We start from the raw sequence: 17,964 nt of genomic DNA, 5'->3' as shown, positions 1-17,964 counted from the left end.
ATAAACACTTTTATGAGTACAGAAAAGTACTAAATACAGTACCTACATTAGGAGGGGTCAAATCTGGATTTCATGAAGCAAAATAGGAAAGCATTATAAATTATGAGTCAGATTTCAACAGACAATCCATGATGAAACTATAAAGAAATTAATGTCTTATATTTTATATCACTACCTTGATAAAACACCAGTAAACCCACAGGATTTTATGGAAAAATAAAACAAATTAACAGAAAAACTTATTAACGACATCATCTTTTGGCTGAAATAACTATTTTGATGGTTTAGATCTACATTACACCACAGAAGTTATTATTTGGGGGCTAATGCCTTTGAACAGATAACACCGGCATGATTATCCATCTCTAAAATACATATATTATAAACAGCGTGTTAAATTTGGCCAGTATTTATCATTACAAAATCTAGCATTTGGGTGATTGTAACTTTTTACAAACTGACTTTGATCTCTTCAAAATGTTTTAGGGAAGTTCAGAATGTAGTTCAGCTGTTTTTTGCCATGCCAATGAAAATTCTTCTAAATTTGACCAAGTTTTCAGTATTTTGAATCACACCTGCAACTTTATGTTCAGAACAGAGTAGCTGAACTGAACATAGTCCACCTCCACACAGCTCCTGTATACATTTCCAAGAGCGTACATTTCTAACAAAATTGCAGCTGAGGAAGAGCAGGCCTTTCCTTCAATCATTTATCCTGGATAGCAGGGACTGCAGTGACTAGGGATATCACAGCTGAGAAGGGAATACTAGCTCCTGTGCTCTGATACCTCTACCGCAGGGGACACCCAGCTGAAACTAGAAGAGCAGGAAGCCTGGGACAGGAGTGGTCTGCGGGATACAAGATTTGTGACATAGGGATGCAGCAGAGCAGACAAATTATGAAAAAAAAGAGGAGCAAAGGAAGATGGACTCACCTAGATGGAAAGGAAACCTGATAGGAACAGTAAGAGGAAGGCAGGAGTAGGCAGTGCAGAGGAATGTGTGAACATTGCTGATGATTCTCCCGAGTGTGGCACCCCTGATTCTCACCATTCCTTTGAGATCAGTGAACAACTGTGAAATACACTGGCAGGAGCCGTTTCATTATCCTAGATTAGCCGGTCCACAGGAAAGGTAACAGCCAAAGATTGCTACCCATTATGCCTCCATCTTTAGCATTAGGGATTGGAATGGTACAGTTGAAGTCCAAACTTGCTGATATGCTAGGATCTCTATAGGTTGCTGATGCAATAGATTAATATAGATTGCTGATACATAAGCTTCCCCCCCCCTCAATGTTTCCTACTTTAAAAGGCAACAAACTAATCCACACACACACACACACATATACATAAACACAATATGTGAAAAGTACTTTAAGGGACTATTACAGTTGCATAGTATAGCACTGCAAATTAGGGAAAGCTAGAATTTATGCATCAGCTAAGATACCAATAGTATGGAAAGAAGCACAGAAAACTAGAAAGGGAGCAGAAGGACAGTTTTTGCTTCTGCAAATGAATGATAGATGGTTATTCAGGAATAGCCTTTGGTCAGGCTAACACAAGTGAATAATATTGACAGTAACGGGGACTTCTACTGCAGGCTTATATGGAAAGCTACTGAGAAAGCTCTTAACACAGGCACCATCACACAGGGATCCTATATCACAACCTAGAAGGAATACTTAAACAGAAATCACGAATATTCTTATCTCCTATATGCTTAGCAAGTTGAGTACCTTCTAATAAATTGAGATCGTAAGATGAATTGTCAGGCTTGTTTAGGGCTGGATATGTATTAAAGAGATTTGCAACAAAAGCCAAATTGAGTTTAGGGTTGCCTGCAACCACATCAGCTGGAGTTACAAACTGTCTGCAGCCCAATTTATCTGCCTGTTGGAGCATGTATTCAGCCCTCCTCAAGTCATTTTTATCCTAAAAGAAAAAAAAATAAATTAATTTGTAATGAATACTAGCATGTTTTCATTCTTTACTGAATCTTCAGTTTGGCAAATCTTTAAACGACCCACGCCAGTCTCTCCCTCATGCCCCCAGTGCCTGAGCTACCTCTTACAGACTGTAACAATTACCCTCTCCCCACCTTCCTTACACTTTCTTTTAGTCCTTTGCTTCTGTGGCTGCCTGCACAGCAACCCTCACAAATCACAGCAACAGCAGTAGGAACCAGAGGTGTAGTGATTATATTTCCATTTCCAGACTGTTGATTCCTGCACTGCATATTCTGCTGGATATGCAATAGATTCACCATCACTGCTTTAAAAGGATATTCTTAACCCTAGTAATTACAGATGATGCCCCAAATCCTCCATAAGACTCTGAATGCTCCAGAATGTGACAATCCACTACCTTGCTTTCCTTTTAATATTTTTGCCTCTGAATCATCTTAAGTTGGTAACCTATGTGTTATTTTGTTTGTTCATCCTTATTATTAATCTACATAGAATAAATCAGTCTTCAAAACCTCGTAGCATATACTTTTTGCCTTTAATCTTCACAAAACTAAGAGTAACTATTTATAGGGAAATGAGTTAGTAATTTAATTACTATCAGAATTCAATAACAGTCAGTAATTCAGCATTGGTACACTCAACCAGAAACTTGCTCTAGAACAAGAAGTTGTTATATGTTATTAATATTGTGGTTTATAACCCACTACAGAACATGATCATATGAACTGTAGGAAATTACAGGCGAAAAAAAAATTACTATCCTTTCCTCACTCCCCAAAAATACCCCAAAACAAAAGCAAACAAACAAAACAGAGCCCTCCTCAGGAAGGAGTTTGAGAGGACTAAGGCTTGCATGCAAACATAGTATTGCACACGGGTTTTCATTATCATAATGAATAACAAGACTCTACTTAAGATTCTGATTAATAGATGGATATCTGTATTTTAGGCAGGCAGTCCAGTTTTGGATCAAATACATTCTTCAGAATAATCCTTCCAACAAGCATTATCTAGCAGCTTAGAAAAAAGTGTTTTCACATCTACCTAGGCTGGGTTTAGACCCTCTATCCTTTTACAACTTAAAGCTTGATGGTTGCCACAGTTTCCTTTTCTGCTGGTTATTGGAAGGGCTCGCGTGTTATTTCTGAATACTATTTGGTTTGAGAAAGGATCACAAGGTTTGTGAAGTCTACACTTTCTCCTTGTCTGAATTCCAGAAGAGCAGAACTGAAGCAGGATGTTGTAATATTCATGTTGGAGGACCCAACTGAAAATAAAAAACAGTTAGACACTACTCCAAGTAAAACATAGCTCCAAATTTTAGACTGTAGGATGCGTTATCCTGTTTCAGCAGCACCCTGGAACTTTACTCAAGTTTTTACCCATTTAAGCTTTTGTGACATTGAGGAATCTGACTGAGTTTTTGTATGTGTTACAAAACAAAAGGGGATTCTGGGACAGCCTTGTAACCAGGATGTTGGATACATACACAGAGGTCTTGGATAATTCCAGTCTAATTTTATGTTTCTGGATACTTACATGAAATCCTGAAAAGTCAATTTTAATAGGCAATTCATCAGGGTCATCTCCTTTGGGTGCAATCTGATTTAACAGATGGTAGTATGCTCTTGAATCCTAAAACAAGCAGTGCAATAATTTTTTAAAAAATGAGCAAGTATATAGCCTTTCGTAGCCATTTACTGCTCTTACAGTCCAATTCAAAAGCCACACAAGTAAAAAATATGGCAACCTAATTTCAGAGAATATAGATGAGGTCATACAGCCGTTTTACTATGGTATTTCACATAGAACTTACTTAGCCAGATAAGAGAGAAAATGAATGTTTGCTAATTATTCCAGACAATGTTAGTTAAATTTATTCTGCTGGATGAACTCGACATCTTTAATTAAGATATTTAAGGCAAATTTATATAGGTTACCCACAAAAACAAAAAAACAAACCCCAAAGTCCAATATGGATCTTATTCATTCACTATCCTTTTCAAATAGACTGTTTTATAAAAAATTCTCTTTCTTAATCAATGAGGTAATTGGAATTAAAAATGGAGAGCAAAGTGGCTTTTTTAGGATGAATCTATAGTGACAAAAGAAATTATGTTTATCTGTTTTTTTTCCCCATGAAGAAACTAGGAAAATAAAACAAAAACCTGATAGTTTTAGAAGTATTTAATACTTTTCTTAAACAGCATGTAATATTTTTATCATAGTAGCAGTGTTCGTGTAAAACCTTTGTTGAGGTTTGCTTTAATAATAGCCTTCTTGTTGGCATTTCAAAATATACAACTAGCAACTGATGACGTGTTTTTCTTCATTGAAAAGAGGTCTTATCAGCATAGAGAATCTTCCTCCTTGGCTTTTAGTTTTTAAAAGTTGGGTTTTTCTCTCTTTAACCGCAGTTACTACAGTACTCATGCAGAATGACTGAGGAGAGAAGAATTATGCAGGTCTGCCATATGCCCCAAGGAACCAGTATGGCTTTCAGTCCCATTGTGTCAGTAAATTGTCACACCAGCAAAGCACAGGGACTGAGGAGGGCTGCTCTCTCCTTAGATCAAGAATCAGTAGCTATTCCAGACAGCCCTCTGAATAACTGTTCTTTCCTCAAGAGGTTTCCTACTCGTGTAGAATGCTAGGTGTGAAGGGCAATCATCGCTAGCAAACATGCACTGGCAGGAGATCTAAAGCCATACACTTCTTCCTTAAAACAACAAAAGAAATAAAAGATGGGTTTCTGCGGATCCAGGAGCCAGGAAGGATGGACAGGAAAAAGGTAACTGATACGGTAGTGTGCATTGTCCTGTGTAACTCAAATAACAACCGTAGAACATTAGAACTTCCCTGAATATGAGCTTGTCGGAAATATTTGTTTTACACTGATGTGATAATGCATGATACGAGCCACTGAACAGGATATGAGAGATCAAAACGATGCTCTTTCAAGTACTGAAAAATGCAAGATGAACCTATAGCCAGAAAAAGCATATGGCTACTATTTTTCTAAATGCTTCTGATTTGGCTCATTTGTTTCTACGCATAGCGTGTTTAAATACCATTATGTTCTATTATCAGAGCGATAACTACATACCTTAATGTCTTGGCTGAAGTTACTGATTTTCTGCCACCCTGCATTGGCCAGATGGTAGTTCACCCAGCGCAGCAAGAGCTCTTCTGGGGAAAGCTTCATTAACTGATCTAGTTCTTCCCCTTCATTTAGCAAGGCGATAAGAGCTAAAAGCAAGTTTGAAAGAAAGCTGATATCATTGCTTTTGCGATCTCAGTTAATTAAAAATTGTGGACATTGCTATATCTGGCATTACTCTTACCTTCGTTTCTGGAGATCTCAATATCAGCAAAAAGACCAACTTTAATGATCTGCCACAAGAGTCCTAATACCAAGTGTGGTTTTCCTTCTTGCAAGTCTTGTGATCCAATATTGACAACTGTACAGCCAATAGCAGATGCTGAGTTCAGAGCCAGGTTTAGGTTTTCCTATTTGGAATATCATTATTGAACAAATTTATGCGATCATAATTCTTAGTAAATTTATTCATATTAAATTTTATAAGTTTCAGAAGTTAGAGGAAATAATGCATTAGTTCAATGGCTCCCAGGGGAAAAATGGCACTCTGCACACAGTTTTTTGTGAACCACCATGTATCTTACCAAAATTTAATGGAAAACGTTATTCACAGAGTTTAATATGGACCCACCAAAAAATCATGGACCACCTTCAGCAGCTTGGATCGCCAAGGAATACCCTAATCAAAGTATTTTTTGTAACTTGAATCACATACACAAATTAAACAGTATTGCTCAAAATATCAGGGGCTTGATCCTGTGGAAAAACATGCTCATATGGAATTCTGCCCTGTGCAGGAGGCTACTAACATCACTGTAATCCCATTTGGATCTTATACATTTATTCAAGCAATTGTTAAACTGTAATTGAACAGATAGCATAAGAAAATCATGGCAATTCAACATCCTGACACTCAAAGTAGAGCTAATGATTGTCACAGATGAAATATTCCAAGAAAAAATACCTGGCAGCTCTTGCAAATATTACTCTTTATTTTTTTGTGTCATATTTTAACTATCTACAGAGACAACACATGTATTATCATCTTTGCTGATTCATCTTCTTTAAATAAGTAGGTATTACAAAACCCACTTGGAGGATTTAGAATATGGTATGTTTTAACTTCTCATATTTTAATGTAACAGCTGACATTAAAAATCTGCCAATTAACCGATGTTTCTATTCAGGATTTTTTTTTTTTCTCATTAGGCTGGTAACTTATAGATCTACTTTTCTCTTCCAGACTTGTTTTCTTATACCCAAACTGAGGTCTTAAAAACTGTTTCTCTCAAATATTTTCATGACTTCACACACAATTAAAAATAGAGCTTGCCATCTTCTGTCCAAGCCACTTTCCACTATTGAAAATGCATCATCCTACTATATAGTATACAGCTATGCAGATACTTTCTGCATTGCTAAAATACAGCCCGGCCATCCACTCAGAAGTCTTAGTAAAGCAAAATAAGAATAGTGAAGAGGGAAAGAACTAAGGAAAGCACGAAAAACGCAAGTATTCCTGTATATCATCTAAGAAACAGGAGAATTCAGCAGAGTTTATTAGAAAATAGGATTTCATGCTTTGACATTTTTTAATACACAGCACCTTTTTTTGTTTTCTTTGCACTCCACCAGGAGAACTGTCATTAAAACAAAGCTATAGAAAAATATTTTACTTTTTCATTTGTGGCAAGTTCCTAACTGTGCAATACTTACAGAAATAGTGAAAGGAGTGAGTTTCTTCTTATTAATAGCCCTTTCATCAATTGTGTCCGGTTGTGAAAAGTTGATCATTTTGCTAAGGAAGAAAAGTCAGAGTTTACTCAAACTTTCATTTCTCAGAAAATGCATTATTTGATTATAAACTCCTAACACTTTAAATTAGCTGTAAATATTTCTGACAAGATTAAAAAAAAAAAAGACCACCTCATCCTCTAAACTCCTCTCCCTGTTACATAATTGCACATTCATTGAGAAACCTCCAGATAATACATAATTGTAAGAAACTTGAGCAACCGGGTTTTATATTTAAGTAACAGGGCATGCCTGTACTGTGGAAAAAAAAGGTCTTGAGAAGATTAAAACTGGAAACTAAAGACAGTTAAATAGTTTCTAGTGAAAGTCTTTGCAATATAGCCAATATATTTCTGCACTGCATTTCTACAGTATCTTGCATCTACAAGGATCTGAAAGCCTAATTCACATCAATACTAATAAACTAATCACTTGTTACCATGGTGTGTGAATATGTACTGTTAGTCAACTTTAACTAACTAAAGTCAAGAGACCTACTATATGCTCTCTGTTTTGCCACAAATTTAATTCTGATTTCTGTTCCTTCCATCCTATGATGTAGTAACTTTTAAAAATACTTGAAATAGCAAAGATTTCTGATTATTTTCAGATGATGAATATATGAACGGTGTAATTATCTCCTTTATAAACAGTCTGCACATATCTCATGTGTGTAATTATGGATCTGAAGTGGAAACCCACTTCATAATATATGTAGAGTCGCTCAGAGTCACATAAAAAATTTGCTAAACATAACATTTCTACGGGCAAACAGATTTTTTTTCCATCCTACATATTGGTTGAAATATTTAAGAGTGGAGTCCTATTGTTAAAGCCTATGAAGTTTTCCAGTTCACTGTGATCAGCATTTAACCTTTGAGATTAATTTCTTTTCTTTCTCGCAGCCCTGGACTTACCAAAGAAGAATGCCATCTGCAAGGGATTTAAAAAGACTGGCATCTGATGGGTTCATAGGTAGGAGGTGCTTACAGTCTGGGTCATCTTGTAGAGCTTTATTTATCCAATTAACAAAAGCAACTTTTTCTTCCTCTGAAAAGAAAAACAGCATTAAAATAATCTATTATCATTTTAACGAACACATACTACTAAACATCAGACTTGGGTCAAAGAGGTTCATCTGCAACAAAAACCCTTAGTTTCACAGGGGCCAGTTATGAAAAGAATCAGACCCGTGGGATAGCACACAAAAAGTGAAAAGTACAGATTGATCTTTCTCCTACAGCACCCTCTAAACATCTGGTGATTTTCTGAAGGACAACATAAAAATCATTGCAAGATAATGGGTCATCATGGCTGACTTCAGTTTCTCAGTAACTACAATGAAAAGAGGCAAATTAGTGGTCTGAAATATGCAACATCTCAATCTATGCACCCTTGGTTTAAAACGTACCATTTCATTCTGCCTTCTACAAGGACTTCAGAGACTGGAAGTATTTTTGAGACTGTCATCTGGATTACTGTGCTATATTTAGCTTTGAGAAACTTAAAAAGTTTAGTATCTCAGTTTTAAATTTTCTTTCATATTTAGTGTAGAATTTAATACTATGTATCTAAGAAAGCTTATTGGGACAACAGTCCATCACGTATCAATATCCAAATTCCCAGACCGTACAGGTGGTATTCACCTTCACTTACCTCAAGAAGCATAAAAGACACCTGACTCATTACATTTCTTTCATTGTCAGTGGGAAGAAACGTGAAATTTTAGTGCACACTTCATCTTGTCATAAACAAGATGGCCAGGTCAGATGGATTACAGTCTAGTGGCGTCAGTTTCTCTCCACCAAAAATGAAGGGGAGTCTAAACAATTAGCTCTGATGGTGTCCCCCCTGCAGGCATCCTTTGAGATGGAACATATCCCCTGCTTTGGGGATACAGCAAGTGCAGCTGGTGCTATAAGGGTAATACCCAGAGAGAGGGTATCACCAGCTTTAGCTAACTGAAGTGAATCTTCCTCATATATAGAATCTTAACACACTTCTGGAACCACAGCAAATCCCAGACTTGAGTCAATCAAAAAAGCTGCAATACTGCTTATTGAAATATGATCCTACAAGGTAGTTAACATTCTGACCAAGAGCTGCAATGCAATTAGGCACAATTACCAACTTAAATGACACGCAGCAGGGAGAGGGAGAAAGAAACAGAGATCAAATATTAAAAGCAACTTCTCAAGTATGAGATGGCAATGCAAAAATTAGAGGGGAGTGAACAATTCTGTAATGGCACAGAGACAGCTGAGGTGGACATTCCATCCAAAAACGATATGTGGATTTTTTTTTTTTCATTTTAGTTAACACTGGAAATGAAAATGAGGATTCATTTTTATCTGAATATAGGAATAAGAGTAGATTAGCATGTAATGAAGCCAAGACCTTGACTAGCATTACTAGAAGTATGCCAAAGGGACCATTAGTTCCCCCCTGCCCCCCCATGCTGTCAGTGCTTGCTTTCATTTTTTGCTCTGGCAAAGATGCCTAACTTGCCTCTGAGTGCAGCATTAAACCAACAACCAAACAGCCTACATTTTAATAAACTACCACCCACACTTACCTTGTGTGGTAAGTGTACGTACACAAACAATTTGTGTATGTAGTACAAGCATCTCAACATGCTTTCTCTATGTTAATTTGCTTTCAACAGCAGCTTTTTCCAGTAGTTTATTTTCTATGGCTTTAGTGCAAATTTATAGCGTCTTCCTCCATGCAAAATTTGCTTGTATTTAATTATTTCTTACCTGAATAAGAGTGCTGTGTCCCCTCACTAGATATTGCTGATGTTCCTCCAATTGCTGTAATACCTTGCTTTTTGTTTATTGATTTTCGGAAAGATTTGCTAACATCTTTGCTTTTCAATTCCTGAATTATCTGGAATAAGAAAAATAGAGAGCATTATGTGATTGAGCGTACCTTCAAATAACTAAGTGACAACTCATGTAACTACCCCAGAGTCAATAATTAACCTGACTGCAAGCCTTGGACATTTACATTGACTCCTGTTCTGCAAAAAAATTTACTGTATGGGTAAAACTATTTTAAATCCCTTCATGAAACTTGCATACTGGATATCTAATATATTATTTCTCAGCAAGTACCTCAAGTGCTACCTTTATTAAGCCATGCTATCTAAAAAAGCAGATGCACAACAATCCAATTTTTCCACAGATATTTCGGTAAACTGAAGTAAACAACTAAAGATACACACATTTTCAACAACAATAGCAGATTTCTTGCTCTTACCTTCATTGTATACTTTACGGTAAAATGTCACAACGTGACAGCTACACATACCCTTAAGCAAGCTGACACCATTTTCCACCTGCCTGCAATGTAAGCCACATTGGATATACCGGTATGTCCTAAATTTGCCCAAATACTGTAGGGGTCTCAAAACTGACAATATAGTATAAGTAACAGATACAGTTCAATACCTTGATGCAAATATTTGCATCTCACCTATGAACCACTGCAAATTAGAATATTGGAAAGAAAGACCAATAACTAGTTCAACAGGCAACCTGCTCCAGTTAGCGGCAGTACTAAGCTATAACTTACTGTAAGCTGTAAGCAGTACTAAGCAGAAACTAAGCATCCCCAAACGCATACAACACACCAACAACCTGAAAAGTTTTTGCTTCTCTTAAATAAACTAGTCAGTGATCCATCTTGAAAAACAGTATAAGTCTTTCAAATTTCTTCATTAAAAGTGAAAAAATGTACCCCACTCCCAGTTAAAAAAAAAAAAAAAAAAAAGGCCTTTAGTACAGAGATGAAGCACAGTAGTGCAGGCATTAGTTTATCACTAAGAGAATTCAGAGGCCGGTATCTACTCTTTTGGCAGGGCAAGGGCTGACCCAACAGTTCCTAAAATATGTAATCCATGCCCTCATCTTTGAGAAAATAGAAAGTAGGACTGATTGAAAATATTGTGCTCTCACATGCTGCCCAAATGAGATCTAAATTAAATGGGAGAGTGAAACTGGAAAATAATTATATAGCATATTGTAGATTGTCACAGAAAACTCTCCCATTCTCAAAATATTACTTATTTGTATCAAAGCAGTACTTAGTTGTAAGACTTAGCTTAGTTTTCTGTCATAGTTCTCAACAGATATCAGACAGTAGAGAAACATCCAAAGGGAATGTCTTACAGAGACAAACTCTTCAAAGTTGATTCTCCCGTCCTTGTTGCTGTCTGTCACTGCAATGATTTTTTCTACAATCTCCCGGACTTTGTAACCAGGCAAGGGCAGACTTGCTTCTTTAAACAGGTCTTGAAGCTCATAATCACTGACATACCCGCTGTTATCAATATCTGTAAAATGAAAGCAACAAGGTTTTTTTATGCTTATGTAAAGAACCAAGTACAGTAAGCATTGAGAATAAATAAAGTATGAGAAATACAACTGTAGGAGACAAGTATTTCTTCTGACATAGATAAGTAAGCATGAAGCAACACTTGTGGATTAGACACACAACTGGATAGAAGTTGCGCCATCTTGTTATGTTTTTTCTCAGGAACTCTCTTATAACCTCAAAGCATAGCTATAGCAAGATGGCAAATTTAAAAAAAGCTTAAAACTTGCAATTTACAAGACTCCCAACAAAATTCTCTATAAACCTTCAAGTGAAAGGGAGATCAGTTATTATATTCCTATTGTTGATATTATACCATTTGCAATCAGTGAACTCAAATCTGATGCAAGCTGTTATTAGAAGAGCACAGTTATACAAGAAAAACTACTTACACAGGAACTCTACCTGACTCTGCATTTTGTTTCTTATCCTAGTATCTGACAGACATTTTCTGTTCTTCAAAATTTTTGATGTGGTTAGGCTTACCTGTGAAGAACAAATCTGGGATGATCTGCATCTGTTTATTGAAGGTGACCTTCCTTAATCTATTAACTAGCTTTTTTGGGAGCTATTTGTACTGCTACCTTCACTTACACGTAGCTCCCAAGACCACGTCAGGAACATCCATGTACAGCAATGTATTAGAATGATTTTTTTTCCATACGAGGTATGGTATAGCTCCACAATTGTGGAAAGAAATGAATGGCTGTGTCACATAAAAATCAATTAAGACAAATTCAGTATAATTTGTGTTACTCATGATGAATAATGCAGCAGCACAGTAGAAATTATAAAAATACCCTTTCTACTTCCACCTTAGGCCAACCTGTGTGCAGAGAGCGGTCATGAATTCTTGTCTTAGTATAAAAAAGCACCATTTTACAAATCTATGGTATATTTTTATCCAATGTCATACATAAATGAATAAAACACATTAACCGTTCCTAATTTTTTTATATCTATGCATATTTCCCTATATATGTATACACATATCTATACAAGCAGAATTTGGGAATGTGCATTAAAATAGCCTTACCTGTAGCACAATGTCTATGCAATGGGAAGAAGTACTTTTAAAAGCAGAAAAATCTATAGTCCATATACAGTATAGATGAAGCTCAATCAAACACAAGAAATCATATCCAGCATAACTAGTGCTGGATACAATGCCCATCATTTTATGTATTTAATGCTAATATTTTCCATGTTTGACAACAACTTTCAGTCTCTTTCATGATCATACTAAAGCTCTTGAAAAATACAAATTAATAGTATTTTCCCAATTCTACACAGTCAGTCAGAAACAGAAGCAAGATGATGTGGCCACTTTTCTGACTTGTCAAGGTGCTCCCACTTTTGTATTTTTCATTTACTAGTTAAAAGACTTCTCTCCATATTGCCCCTAGTATCAGAACTCGGCCAGTAATACCAGAGTGGATGAATACACATCACATTATAGAACAGCAAGCAGAGAAACATGCTTTCATCTCTACACATAATTAATTGCTATACAGTAATTTCCCTGTAATCCATATACACTATGTAGCTTCTATACAGCTTCAGATTTTCACTGCTGACAAAAGGCTAAAAACATCTGTTTAAAAAAAAACATATGTATCTGTGTTTTTGATACTACCAACAATTCACAAATCACTACACAGACAAACTTCATGTCCGCGTATGTATTAATCCATCCACTGTCTGGCTTGCAGGCATTTAACAACCCACGCAATAACAGGGATGGTCTAAAAAGCAGAGGACATGCTCACAAGTTCACTCAGATTACCAGCTATTTTATTTCTCGAGGTTCATCTTTCACTGAGGGTAAGTTTCCATGATGACAAGCAGAGAGTTAAATACGTGCCTTTTCTCTCAGTTTACCAACACAGCTGCAAGCAATTTATCCATAAAGACACTGAAAATGTAAAAATGAATAAGAAAAAGCTAAATGATGCTTAATTTTTATGTTTTACAGAAAGCACAATATAGTAAGGAAGAAAATGTTTTTCAGTGAGTAGGAGCCACACAGACGATTCTCCGAGCAGAAATGTGGAAACATGCAGAAGGGAAAGGGAGAAAAAGAAGGAATGCAGACGGTGAAAACTAAACAACTAGAAACACTGTCAGACACCACCAGTGAGTTATCTACCCATCCTAACACCTCCCAGTTACATGTACACAGGACTCTTTTCTTTGGTCTGTTTTTCCAGCTCCCGCAGGCTGTAGACTTCTTGAGCTACAGACTATATCAAGACTACTGTTTAATAACAACTCATGAATTATCTTCCATGGATGAACCTTATTCCTTTAGCATTTCCACTCTTTTTTGGTCTCAACAACATACCAAAGTCAATGGGTTTATGGTTTTACCATTTATCATGAAGATTAGTTACTTCTTTTTATTCTAAGCTTTCTGTCTCTCTACAGGGCATCACGTGATACCTGTATTGACAGAAACTGAATAATTCTCTCTCCCTTTACCTTTTCCATACTACTCGTGGTCTTACAGATTTCTAACATACAGCTATCCAATACTCTTTACAAAGCTGGAGACTCCTAATATTTAAGACTTTTTACCTAAAGTGACCCTGTTCCCCCAGTTACACTTTCCACCCTCAGAAGTGCTGCAAACAAGAAATGAAGCAAATGTGAACTTTAACATTCACAACAGTATTGTATTATAATCTGGAAATAGGGGTTAGTTGCTATATAATTTCTCGCTCTTTCTGTTTATTCTCTGATTAATCTGCAAACATCCTGTCAAGCATACAAAATTGTAGTTATTTATTAACATCTGCTAGCTACAAAAGCAAGTCCAAAAAAATCTCCAAGTTTAGCTCTACTTAAAACATAAAATCCACTCTAATAAACAAAAAGAGAAATTCACCAAACATGCAAGTAAAGCAAACCCAAAGTGTCAGTAATCTAACATGAAAATATATTTAACAATAGAAGTTCAATTAATTTTGTTTTCATATTTAAGGAGTTAAAAAAAACCTGAATATTGAGGCCTACCATGCTGCATATACAATGGCACAAATAATGCAACTGCCCAGCAAGAAAATGTATCTATTTTCATTGATGAAGTTGAAAGAAATTAATAAACGCACATAGTTTCAATGAAAATAAAGGGGTTCATATAAACATTCTTATATTCTTAGATATTACTGGCAACGTAGAAGGAACATGGCCCTATCACAACAAAGTGATCCATAAAGACTTCTTCCACAAATCCTACGTGGCTTTGCAATGTTAATGGCATCCTATTATTTTCTTATTTAAAACATACCTATTTTACTGAATGCTTCTCTTAGTTCTTCAAGCTCTTCACGAGAGATAGTAGTTATGTTGTTTTCCATCTTTGGACAGCAAGAAGTGTTGTCCTCAATTGCTTACACCTAATAAACAGGAAACATATAAGGCTTTAATTCCAAGCACATACAAGTTACTGATCTTTTCAATATCAGGTACAGGACCTGTATGACATTTCCAGGCTTGGCATGCTTAAAACATTACAAAGAACACTTTAACGTATATCAAACACCCAGCAATTCTTTTCATTGTAACAGTGACTGAGAATTCACAATAGCAGCACCTGTTTTCATACACCTGATGTTTTCATTTGCATAGAATAAGCACTGACCAACAATCTAGCTCCATTGCGTGAGTGCTTTTCCAACATTAAAATCATCGGCTTAAAATTAAAATTTTCCGACATTAAAATCATCATTTCAATGAACAGTTTAAAAAAAAATTTCTAAGTGCAATGCAGTATCGTTGCCAATTGGTGGTTAGTGCTAGGATCTAGTCCCGCAAAGGACTGACCAATCCAACACTTGCACAGTAGTAAACCTCACTGGGACACTCTCAAGCACTTATCTACAGTCAGTGGGTGAACACCGATGAGCCTTTCCACAGCTGCTGCAGGAGTCATAAAATCATAGAATTGCCTAGTTTGGAAGAGACCTTTCAGATCAACTAGTCCAACCATCAACGTAACAAAAACCATCACTAATCTAAACTATATCTCTAAGCACCATGTCTACCTGTCTCTTAAATATCTCCAGGGATGGTGCCTCAACCACTTCCCTGGGCAGCCTGTTCCGATGCTTAATAACCCTTTTCAGTGTAAAAATTTTTCCTAATATCCAGTCTAAACCTCCCCTGGCACAACTTGAGGCCATTTCCTCTTGTCCTATCGCCTGTTACTTGGGAGAAGAGACCAACCCCCATCTCTCTACAACCTCCTGACAAGCCTGTTGTTTCATGACACTGTCAAAGAGTCAAATAAAGGCTTTTACTGGGCACAAAGATGGCAGTCTCAGTGTGAATCTACCTACTCTACCCAACTCCATAAAAAAGGAACACAAAACAGAGGGCACCTTCGCAAGGGCTGATAAACCCCTGTGCCATATCCTCGCCCATTTCCTCTTATTGAAGCTTTACTATGACAGGATGATTCAGGCCCTTGTTAGTAGGTGCAAGTTTGTCAAGAAGCTTCATGCAATTGTCTCAATACACAAGCTTATAATAGCATTTGCCATTTTCCACTGCACACGTGCCATTGGTACACACAAGGTAAGCGTGTGGCAACACCCACCTGCCTGTGCCAAGTCTGAGCAGCACTTGGCTGTAGAGAGCACAGTGTGCTACAGGTGGTGCTGTGCCTACCAGAAAGTACAAATTTTGTCTTTGCTTTTGCTTTATAAACCAGAAGTGACAAAAATCCACCTTACATTAGTATTTTCAAAGTTGTCCTACACTTTGTGTATGTTCTCCCTTCTTGTTTAGTTGCTTCTGGTTTAGTGTTTTTGCTTCAGAGCAAGAAAAATATTCCTGTATTAAGAATAGGTTATTATTTGCTTATAATAATTATATTCAGATCTGCTTTATGCAGCTGCTTCTCCCCAAAAAACCCATGCATATCAACAGAACTGTACTATTACCCACTGGACAAGACACTGGAAGGGGAAACTGAACTCCTGAATTCAACAACTGGTTTTACCATGGACCTGCTGGACGCCCTTGGGCAAGACTGTACCTTCGGACGTCCTGATTAATTCTGTTACAAAACTTCCCAGTGCAGGGACTGCCCCGTAACTAGGTGTTTGTACAATGCCTGCGACAACAGGATCCTTCACAGGTCTGTGTAAGATTGTAATAACGGAATCAGAATTTGGTTAATAATAAAGGAGATCAGTAATGTTTAATCTGAATTTCTGCTAGAAAATAATTTCTTCCCCTTTCTGGCTGCATCAGTTTTCTTTGAATCCTTCACAATCTGAAAACAAGAGAAAATACAAGTGAAGCAATCACACAGGTCACCAGCACATGAGAGAAGAGGCAACAGGGCATACCAGCAGCTGCCGTCTGCTGGGGGATTGTGCCAAGGAGAGTCAGACAAATTTCCTGGAGCTTTGCTAAGGAATGCCCAAGGAATGAACGCATACAGTACTGCTGATGTGGACTGCACCTACCCTACTGTGAAAACAGCTGTAATATAAAATAAATTGGCTGTGGTCAGCCACAAACTGGTGTAGCGCTGCCTCACTACATTAATCAATGAAGCATCTCCTGATTTCAAAGTTATAAGTGGTGACATCACTGATGGAGATTATTAAACCAAGAAAGGTATCGCACTTCTGTATTATATTGACAACACAGCCCAACATACTCTCCAACTGGGTAGAACATTGGTTTATTACAAATCGGCTCTCCCTGCCTACCTATGAAACAAGAAGCACAGCACAAGCTGCTGGTTTGCATGGCCTTCACAGGTTGCCCCCCTTTGCTTGGAGAATGAAGAGCACAGGGTCAGCCTTTCTTTCTTGTGTAGCTACCTCCAGTTACACACTGCCATCCAATGCCTAAGGCTGTCAACGTCCTAATGTCCTCCTATTTACATGGGATCTTTCAGAGAAAAAGGAGACATGATACAAATTGACCAAAAAAAAAAAGCCAAAAAAAGGAAAATAAAATCTGGATTAAAGATTGACTTGCAAATATTAAATTGTTAAGAAACATAGTTATTCAACATATTTGGATAGTATGTTGGAAAGAATGCTGCTGGACGGAGATTTCAGGTAGCCAGAAATTAGACCTCGATCAGGATAATTTTACTTGATAATTTTACTCAAACCTACCAATGCAAACCTATGTATTCCGGCATTCCTCTTCATATTATTTTGCCTTTTGTTGAACCCAGAATGATATCCTTTTCATCGTTTATATTCATATTCTATATAAATAAGAGTTACTAAATGAAAGCCTCAGATTTTTAGAGGTCATCTTAACTGTAACCATATGCATGTTTAGATTGGTAGGCATTTTTCAACAGGATGATTTTTATTCCCTCAACAGCATTTTCTCTTTCTTACACAGCAGTGTAAGTGTAGATAAATAAATGCTTGTGCTGCTCTCTCAAAGTGCAAAAGTAAAAATATTTATTTGGGCCCTAGCTGCAGCACATTTACACTGCTGTGTAAGAAAGAGAAAAATCAAGTTTCGTGCACAATGTAACTGATTCTCATCTCAGCAAATGTTTCTGCTTCTTTAAATGCAGTAGTTTGCTATATAAAGTTTCCATAGTAATTTAGCTTTCTTCCATAATTCTATATAAAAAGAGTTCTTAAACAACAGTGTGTTACTTTAATGAGATCCTGTCTACTTTACTTGAGTCAGTATTTTCTCTGTCTTCACTGGGACTGTTCCTGTGGGTCAC

The 17,964-nt window shown here is 36.8% G+C and overlaps 1 protein-coding gene across 1 annotated transcript in view; it reads right to left on the bottom strand.

The window, feature by feature from the left end:
- Positions 1 to 17,964, bottom strand: part of PLS1 (plastin 1) — a 47,667-nt gene that overhangs the window by 10,759 nt on the left and 18,944 nt on the right. The window contains exons 2-10 of the mRNA XM_074591360.1: positions 14,533 to 14,641; positions 11,039 to 11,202; positions 9,626 to 9,755; positions 7,784 to 7,916; positions 6,789 to 6,870; positions 5,317 to 5,482; positions 5,079 to 5,221; positions 3,512 to 3,607; positions 1,742 to 1,937 (exon numbers count right to left, since the gene is read on the bottom strand). Coding sequence (XP_074447461.1) covers positions 1,742 to 1,937; positions 3,512 to 3,607; positions 5,079 to 5,221; positions 5,317 to 5,482; positions 6,789 to 6,870; positions 7,784 to 7,916; positions 9,626 to 9,755; positions 11,039 to 11,202; positions 14,533 to 14,602 — 1,180 coding nt within the window. The 5' untranslated portion in view covers positions 14,603 to 14,641. The remainder of the gene's footprint in view (positions 1 to 1,741; positions 1,938 to 3,511; positions 3,608 to 5,078; positions 5,222 to 5,316; positions 5,483 to 6,788; positions 6,871 to 7,783; positions 7,917 to 9,625; positions 9,756 to 11,038; positions 11,203 to 14,532; positions 14,642 to 17,964) is intronic.

Source organism: Larus michahellis, chromosome 6, assembly GCF_964199755.1.
Source record: "Larus michahellis chromosome 6, bLarMic1.1, whole genome shotgun sequence".
NCBI classification, from domain to species: domain Eukaryota; kingdom Metazoa; phylum Chordata; class Aves; order Charadriiformes; family Laridae; genus Larus; species Larus michahellis.
The sequence above is the reverse complement of the archived record's forward strand: the minus strand, read 5'-3'. Positions and strand labels throughout refer to the sequence as shown.